A 9,888-nucleotide genomic window follows, 5' to 3' on the forward strand; every position below is an offset into this window, starting at 1 on the left:
TCTATGTAGATGATATCATTATTACAGGCTCTACTGCAGCTCTCATTCAGGATGTCACTCGAGCTATGCATACTACCTTCAAAATGAAGGACCTTGGCCCGTTACATTATTTTCTGGGAATGGAGGTTTCTCGGACAGGCAGCGGCTTGTTTCTTCATCAGTCAAAATATGCTCGAGATCTGTTGCAGAAAGCTGGACTGGAAAAATGCACCAGTCAACCAACACCGATGGCAGTCTCTTCGTCTACGAATGGAGCCGACACCCCCTTTGCCGATATCACCCACTTCCGCAGCCTCATTGGGGCTCTACAGTATCTGGCCATTACCCGTCCTGACATCCAGTTTGCTGTCAACCGAGTTGCTCAGCGCATGCATCAACCAAGTGAACATGATTACCATTGTCTAAAACGCATTCTCAGGTACATTTTTGGCACTCTTGGTCGTGGTTTACTCATTCGACCCGGGGACTTGGAGCTTCGGGGTTTCTCAGATTCAGATTGGGCGAATGATAAAAATGACAGAAAATCTACATCGGGGTTTCTCGTTTTTTTGGGGCCGAACCTGATCTCCTGGTGTACAAAAAAACAACCCAAGGTCTCTCGGTCCTCGACTGAAGCTGAATACCGCGCCCTTGCTCTTCTTGCTGCTGAGACCATGTGGGTCACATATATTCTTCGCGAACTCCGCGCCACTCACACTGTTCCTGCTCTCTATTGTGACAACAAATCAACCATCTGTGTGGCCAAGAATTCCGTCCTACACACCAGAATGAAGCATGTTGATACCGATTGTCTCTTTGTTCGCGATGAAGTTCAGGCCGGCACCATGACTGTGCAGTATGTACCCACTGAAGAACAACCGGCTGATATTCTCACCAAGCCTCTCCCGAGCCGACAGCACGATTACCTCAGTTCCAAGCTTCCGTTCGCTTCCGCTCAGCTCAGCTTGAGGGGGGATAATAACAGATAGTATTAAATAAATAGTATAAAATAATATTAGTATTTACTGTGTACTAATCCTAGTCCTATTAGGATTAGTACTCCTTAATCCTAGTCCTATTAGGATTAGTACTCCTTCCTATATCTCCTATATATATCTCCCATGTATTCCCTTAACACTTGAATACAATCAATATTCCTTCAGGTATTAAGAAATTCAACTTGTATTTTGTTTCACACCATGAAGTTATTATAATTGAATTACATTAAACATCTTTGATATAATTAAGCTATATTAAACATCTTTGATATAATTAATTTACATTAAACATCTTTGATGTGATCCCAATTATAAATATATCATGTAGTATTCTAAAATTAAATACTTAAATCCCTATACTAGTGCAAATTCTACACAAATATAATAGTTTAGGTTTTACTAGCTTAGGATGTTAAGCGCCTAGTTTTGAAAAACCATGAAAACCAAGTTGTAAGTATATTCAAATATAATCAATAAAAGACAAATTACAATTAAATCATACCTATATAAGTTTTATAAAGTCAATTCCCTAAAGAAGTAATTTAAAACGACTTTGTGATTTGTAGAATCTTCCTTCGATTGTGTAACATGAGCTTGAATTATTGAAAATGTCATTTTCATATCACAATTTTATCATGTATAGGCAAAAAAGTCAATTTGGTTGTTCTTCCATCTTAAAAGTTGAAGTTGAATGCATCCAATCAAATGTTTTCATATATTCACAATGGCCAAGTATTTCAAATTCCAAGTTAACGTATCCAATACGCAAGGCTTACCTCACTAATTCGTTGTATTAATTTTTATACACTAATTAAATTAAAGTAAAATAAATAAAATATTTATAAATTTGTTCTCAAAAATATCTGGACACATCAACAAGGTACCGCTTCACCCTAAACTCTAATAAGAGAATATTAAGTGAATTTAAAGATAACTAAAAGTAATTATAATCAATATAACTAATAAATAGTACTCCCTCTGTCGGGTATTGTTTGTCATGGTTTTTATTTTTAGAGTCAAACTATAAAAACTTTAACTAATATTTTGAGATGTATTTTTCCATCATATTAATATGCAAAAAAAATTACAATTTATAGTACTTTTCATATAATTTTAGAGTATATAATTTTTTGTTTGAAATATCGAATTAATGTGATCTAATTTAACTTTAAAAATTAATTAAATTAACTATCGAAAAACACAACATGATAAACAATACCAGTCAAGAGATTACTAATAATTGACCTACAAACCGAGTTAATTCTACACCAAATTAAAACTTAATGTCTTTTACAATATTAGTACATACAAGTAAAATCTTTTTAAAAAAAATTTGGAAGACTTCATACTGGATTATTAATATTTGTTTGAAGTTAAAGTTGATAACAAAGGATTGGAACCTTAAGTTTACTTGGAAAAATATTGAGATAATTTTGTGAATGAAAGTCATACTATTCCACTTGAAATACTTTACATACTAAATTTTCAAACATCAAATTTTCAGTTCAAGTTGAACTCAAATAATAAGACAAATTGACAATAACATTTAGTTATTTACAATTACTCTATGTCCAAACAATATACTAGAAACGAAGGTTTTTCTCGCTGTAAAAAAATTTGTATTGTAGAACATGATTTTTTTTTTTCTGTTCATTTTTGTTTCTTCTATTCATTCTATAAATGACAAAGAGAATTAATTCCTCCAAAGAAATGTGGAACAAACCATTAGTATATATTAATATATTTAGAATATAATAAGTTGAATTATTAGTAATCGTTGAAAACTAAAAATCAACATTTCCTATTAATTGCCAAAGAAAATTTCCGTAAATAATGTTTTTCCATAAATAGTGATTGACAACTTGTCATGTCCCAAAAGTCCTCAAAAGTCACGTACAGTAAGTACATAATATATCTTCATGGCCGTACCTTGCTCACACATCATTATTTTCTTCTCCCATCATCTCACGTAATTATTATTTTCATTTCTCAAAAAGAAGATAATTACATGATGAGGAATTCGAGAAAATACAACAACAAAATGTCTATGGAGGATCAAAGCAGCGTTCCTAGGAGACAAACGTTTGGTAGTATGTTACAATCCGATCCAAATCATGATGAAGATGAATATGTTAATTTTCGTACAAGTGATCAATCTGGGCTTGCAAATTATGATCATAATCATCGCGTTTCTGGATTGAGTTCAGACTATAATATGATGATCTCTCCTTCACCTTCAGATGAATGTTATTCATTATCGACTACTCCATATGTAACACCTTCTATTGACCTAACATCGTCTCCTTTATCAAAATCTCCATGGTCCTCAAATGTTGAAAGTTATCTATATACCGGCCTTATTGGCTCTCTTGTTCGTGAAGAAGGACATATATATTCATTAGCCGCTTCTGGAGACTTGTTATATACCGGATCAGATAGCAAAAATATTAGAATATGGAAAAATCAAAAAGAATTTGCAGGATTCAAATCAAATAGTGGATTGGTGAAGGCAATAATCATTAGTGGAGAAAGAATATTCACCGGTCATCAAGATGGAAAGGTACAGTTGACATCTCATTTAAAAGCTTAATTAAACAATCATATCTTGAATACGATATTAATAATATCATGTTGTATACGTATAATTTATTTAAAAACTTTAAGTCATGTTTAAAATTATGTCTGATCATGAACAGGTACGAGTGTGGAAGGTTTCTCCTAACGATCCAAACAATTACAGGAGGATTGGAACGTTACCAACTTTGAAGGCATATATAAAAAGTTCAATGAATCCGAATAATTACGTGGAAGTGAGAAGAAATAGAAACTCAGTGTGGATAAGACATTTTGATGCTATTTCATCTCTTAGTATGAGTGAAGATCAAAATCTATTATATTCAGCATCTTGGGATAAAACCATAAAAGTTTGGAGAGCATCAGATTTTAAGTGTTTAGAATCAATAAGTGCACATGAAGATGCAGTAAATTCAGTAGTTGTTGGATTTGATGGATTAGTCTTTTCAGGATCAGCTGATGGAACAGTAAAAGTTTGGAGAAGAGAATTACAAGGTAATAAAACTAAGCACTTCTTTTCACAGACATTGTTGAATCAAGAATGCGCGGTAACATCTTTAGTTGTTGATCCTAGTTCAAATTTCCTCTATTGTGGTTCATCTGATGGTTTTGTAAACTTTTGGGAACGCGCCAAGTTTTTGTCACACGGAGGAGTTCTCAGAGGTCATAAATCAGCTGTTCTTTGCTTAGCTACCGCGGGGAATTTAGTATTTAGTGGATCAGCAGACACGAATATTTGTGTGTGGAGAAGAGAAGGTTTTGATCATATATGTTTATCAGTGTTGAAAGGACATGCAGGTCCTGTTAAGTGTATGGCTGTTGAAGAAGATCATGGACCAACTATTAATGGTGATCGACAATTTATCGTGTATAGTGGTAGCCTCGATAAATCAGTGAAGATTTGGAGAGTATCACCATGTCCGCCTCATATGCAAGTACAACTTCAAGATCAATCCCAATGGGGTACAAGTTAGCAAAGACAAGTTCATAATATAGAATAAGTGGATTCAGAATGAGTTATATCATATAATTACATATGATATATTTCCTCAATCTCAATTTATGTGACGTAATTCATCTAAAGATGTGTTGTTTGTCATATTGAAAGGACTAAGGACTGATAAGGAAATAATATGTCACATAAACTGAAATGACGGAAGTACATTTTTATTTTTTATATGTAGTTCGGCAACCATGCCAGCTCAACAACATCAACCAGCCCCCAATAGGGGTACGCGTTAGCAGAGCTAGGCGAATTTAGTAATGTAGAGTCAGCGAGGACAAAATGAGTTATGTAACCTTATTATTTGTGTTTTCTTATTTTCATATGTATATAGTCTGGTTGAGATGCAAGCACATCAGATTCATAACAAGGAAGGAGCTAGTAGAGGCAAATCTAGAATGTAAAGTTAATATGTTCAAAATGAGTATGATTGTATTAATGTGTATATATTTTTCTCCTCATATCAGTTCATTATGAATTTAAAATTTGATTGTGTAGCATAGTGTGAAACTAAATATAAGAGTCAACTCAGGCTCGACTCAAGCTCTATTATATTTTAACAAAGCTCGATTATGCTCAGCTCGACTTAATATTTTACAAAGCTCTTGGCTCGATGCCCAAGCCTAGCAAGTTATAAGGTACGTACGTAGAAGAGTTCAAAATTTACTTCTTTTTTTTTTACATTAGTGTGGCTTCTTTGCAGAGATATTGTACTGAGAAATGTATTTGAACAAGAGAACTTTGAGAAGAAAAGAAAAATCAACGATTTCGTTACTTTGTTCATCACTTACATTATATATAGGCTTATACAATCATCCAGTAGCTTCTAGATTCCTCTAACTAACTCAACCTTGTCATAGTAACAACTTTTTAACTAACTCAATGTAACAGTAACTCAATGTAATAGTAAACTAACTAACTCAATAAAACAGTAAAACAAAACTGTCACTTATTTGCAACTATTATTTCAACACTCCCCCTCAAGCTGTGGGGTGGAAAATGTTAAGCACACCAAGCTTGCTTAATAGATGTAGATGCTGATCCATATCTGCTACCTGATGTTGAGTAGGAACATATATAGGCTTCACTATATCAACTTTCACCTTGTCTCTTAAAAAATGGCAATCGATCACTGTGTTTAGTAAGCTCATGAAATATAGGATTGTCGGCTAACTGAATAGCAGATTTACTATCACTTAAAACTGTGACTGGCTTATGATTGGAAACATTTAGCTCTGCAAACAATCCTTCTAACCAAGTGATCTCCGCTACAGTTGAGGTCATACTCCTACATTCTGCCTTAGCCGAACTTTTAGATACAGTATGTTTTTTTTTTTTTTAATTTTCAGGAAACCAATTACTCTCCAAATTTCACCACATTGCCTGTGACTGACCTCCTTGTGTTGGGACATGCAACTCAGTCTGAGCAGTTTGAGCATTCAGCCAAATGCCTTGCCCCACAGTATCCTTTAAATATCTTATCACCATGTTTGCAGCTTCTAAGTGAGTCTTGGGTTGTTGCATGGAGTGTACAACATAACTAATATCAGGTCTAGTTATTGTTGCATATAGTAATTTCCCAACCAACCTCTGATAGCCAGTAATGTCATGTAATACAACATCTCCAATTAATGACTCAATTAGCTTTGACAAACTCCACTGAGGTCATTTTAGAGTTGGATTCCAAAGGTGTACATGATGGCTTTGCTCCTGTAAGACCTGTTTCAGAAATAAGCTCAAGAATGTATTTTCTCTGATTCAACATAACTCCTTGTGCAAACTTTAGCAATTCAATCCCCAAGAAATATTTGAGTTCTCCCTAATCCTGGAGTTTAAATTACTGATGCAATACTTCCTTTGCTTTTTTGATCATAGGCTCATTGTCTCCAGTAATGAAAAGATCATCAACATATACCATTCCACAATTCCCTTTCCAAGTAAACAAAGAATAGTCATAAGTAATCTTCATGAATCCTGCCTTTGATAATGTTGTAGTAAGCTTGATGTTCCACTGTCTGGAAGCTTGTTTAAGTCTATACAATGACTTAAGTAATCTACAAACCTTGAGTTGGCCTTCCAGCCTAAATCCCTGTGGCATCTCCATATACACATCTTCATCCAAATTCCCCTTGTAAAAATGGATTGTACACATCCATCTGATACAAATACCATTTTTTTTTAAACAACCAAGACAATGACACATCTAACCGTCACAATTTTAGCAACAAGTGAAAAAGTGGCATAGTAGTCCAACCCTTCTTGTTGACTATATCCTTTTGCCACTAATCTAGCTTTGAACCTCTTCAATTCTCCATTTTCCTTATACTTGATTTTACACCCATTTTGAGCCAATTGCATTCTTCCAGGAGGCAGATCAACCATCTTCCAAGTATTATTATCTTCAAGTGCTTGTACCTCTAACTTCATAGCTTGCATCCATCTCTCATCTTTAACAGTCTGACTAAAGTTTTGTGGCTCAACTAATGTGGAGAACTTAGTCAAATATCATTGATATTGGGAGTTGTATTATCATATGATGGGTAATTAGCCAGTGGATATCTTGTGCCCTTTCCTTTTTCCAGGGGCTGCATAGTCCCTCATTCAAATAGGTTGTTGAGAAACTCTAGAGGTTCTTCTTGGTGGAACAATGTTATGTAATGGAGTATGTGTCTCAACTGGATGGGCTGCAATTTAGGAACTGTCTGTCATGAGTTGGTGCCTCAAGATTTGATAAGGAATCAGTATTAAGATCTGCATTATCTTCCAATACTGTGTTTGAACATGCATCATCATCCTCTTTGACACTGGTAATGTCACTTTTTACCCTAGCTTTACCTTATAATCTTACTTTTATTTTGAAGGTTTAACATTCACATTGTTGATCTGCAACACTACGTCATAACATTAATTTATTCAAACATTTTATTAATTAAAATATACATCATGATACATTATAAGACAGTACAATATGATACATTATGAAACAATACATAACAATCATACAAACAGTTGTAATGCGATCTAATCACTGCCGCTGCTGCTGTTGTCATGCTTCTTATCCTTCTTTTCCTTCTTGTCTTTCTTATCTTTCTTATGATGGTGCTCTTCACTATGACCATGTTCATTATTGTGCCCTTGTTGTTTGTGCATATTATGGTCATGCTGCTTTTCCCCTTCCTTGTGGCCTCCAATGTGGAGTTTCTCTTCTATCTTGTGAATGATTCCAGACATTTTGAATTAGATTGGAATAAGAATTGGTCAGTTGTACAAATATAGTGATAATGTGAGAGAAGTATTTATAGTAGTGGTTAGGGGAAGTAAGTTATTATACCATTTGATCAACTTTTATTGACAAACTTGTTACGCGTACACGGTTTCAACATGAAGATGGATTAAGAAAAGTATTGTCCGTAAAAGAACAACTCAAGATGAAGTTATGTTTACCTTAGCTTATAAGCTAGTAGAATAGCAAACATTTAGCATATATTAGGTACTATCGCTACAGTTTAAGAAAATTGTTATTCACGGTTACTATTTATTAGTCTTATTTGTATAAATCTAGAATTTGTATAATTCGGTTTCTGGTTGTATAAATCCAGAATATTGTATATGTGTATCTTAGCTATTTATATACGATTTATGAAAAAAATTATAATAAAATATTATATTTGTATATTGACAAGCGAAATATAGAGACGAAGTTCTGAAAATTTCTAAATGTATAAATACATAATTTATATAAACTTACCCTATTTGTATATTCGAAAGCGAAATATATAGACGGACAAAAATATATAAATCGCAACATTAATAACAAACAAAACTATAACTATGGAGCACAATCATCAAGCTATAGAATCTTATTGTGTCTATTATGTTTGCTATTTCTGGAGTTTTTCTTTAATATTTCGGATCTATTTGGATAAATTTATAAAAAGTAACTTATAAGTCAAAAGCTAAAATACATATGAGGAAACTCTAAAGGTTGACTTTTGACTTATTTTAAAAACTTGTTTGGCCTAAAAGTGAGAGCTTAAAAGCACTTTATGGCATTTTCATAAACATCCAAAAAAGAGTTTAAAAGTGAAAATCCTTCAAAATAAGTTAATCCAAACAGGCATATCACTTTAACACCTCTAAGTATTTGTTTATTATAAAATCATTTTATTCAATTACATTTTATTAACTTATTACGACCAACTAATTATAACACCTTAGGGATCAAAGGTTTTGATTTGCAACAAAAGCCTCCAAAAAAAACGCTATAATTGAATGGGTAGGTGGTCTTATTTGATGGCTCCAAATGAGTTAAAAGAGATTTTGAATCGAGGAATAAGACCACTTGTCTAATGGAATACCACTTTTAATAAGATATCGGTATTATATACATGAAATTAGGGAAAAACAATGATATGATAGTAATTTATACGATATTTTATTTTATATAAATGTATGTAAGTCAAATGCAAACAAGTTATGGTTATAAAGAGCAATGCAACAAAATATCAAAATCAAAATTAAAAATATCAAATTATAATAACTTAATTGAGTATGATAGTAATAAAATATTTCTAAATATTCAAAATTATCTTATCAAATTTAAAAAAGATCATACCGTACATCATGTCCACCCCATATGAAGTACACGTAACACACATACACCATATATACATAGAGCTGTTAATATGGGTTAGCCCACTCCATTCGGGCTAATCCATATAGGTTTTGACATTTTACGGGTTAGATCGGGTTAGCCCATTTTTGGCGTGCGCCAGAAAACAGTCGGCCCAACTCACAAGTACGTGGATTACAGACTTTCCGGACCAATTCACTTTTTTTTTAAAATTATATTTTTTATAATTATTAAATTAAATTATGAATTATAATTTAAAAATATTATCATAAATATCGACAAAACGATATTACATGATGCTAACGTTACTATTTGTTAATCAAATCCACAAATAAAATTAGGGATATTTCATATATATCTCTCCACGTTTCGCTCTATAACACTCACATTCACTGTGGTTTACGATATTACGTCTAACTCGCTTATTTCCATTTTCTTGTAACTATTCTTTATATCTATTTCAAATAAATACAAACTAATTTAGATTTGATAATTTTACTCTTATATATGCAAGTTTAGATCTAATTTTAAACGATTTATCTCTATTCGTTTGATCATGTTTCTACTTCGCTCGTGAAAATATTTAATAGAACAAAATCTGATCGTTCTTATCGAATTTCTCTCTTGAGGAGTTCATTTTTATCTTCTATTTGAATAAATCATTGCTGGAAAATGATGGATTATTTGGGGGGGGGGGGGGT

General features: G+C 33.0%; 1 protein-coding gene across 1 annotated transcript; it reads left to right on the forward strand.

Moving 5' to 3' along the window:
- The first annotated feature begins 2,893 nt into the window (after window positions 1–2,893).
- LOC107014008 (protein JINGUBANG-like) lies at window positions 2,894–5,051 on the forward strand. Its single transcript, XM_015213878.2, has 2 exons — window positions 2,894–3,537; window positions 3,674–5,051. The coding sequence occupies exons 1-2, from the start codon at window positions 2,986–2,988 to the stop codon at window positions 4,523–4,525; spliced, it is 1,404 nt and encodes a 467-aa protein (XP_015069364.1). The 5' UTR covers window positions 2,894–2,985; the 3' UTR covers window positions 4,526–5,051.
- The last annotated feature ends 4,837 nt before the right edge of the window (window positions 5,052–9,888 follow it).

This window comes from Solanum pennellii, chromosome 3 (genome assembly GCF_001406875.1).
Source record: "Solanum pennellii chromosome 3, SPENNV200".
Classification (NCBI taxonomy): domain Eukaryota; kingdom Viridiplantae; phylum Streptophyta; class Magnoliopsida; order Solanales; family Solanaceae; genus Solanum; species Solanum pennellii.

Bases quoted from the DNA above. Each gene is read 5' to 3' on its own strand.
- LOC107014008 (XM_015213878.2), top strand. From the start codon at position 2,986: ATGATGAGGAATTCGAGAAAATACAACAACAAAATGTCTATGGAGGAT. The intron at 3,538-3,673 runs GTACAGTTGACA...GATCATGAACAG, and splicing joins CCGGTCATCAAGATGGAAAG to GTACGAGTGTGGAAGGTTTC.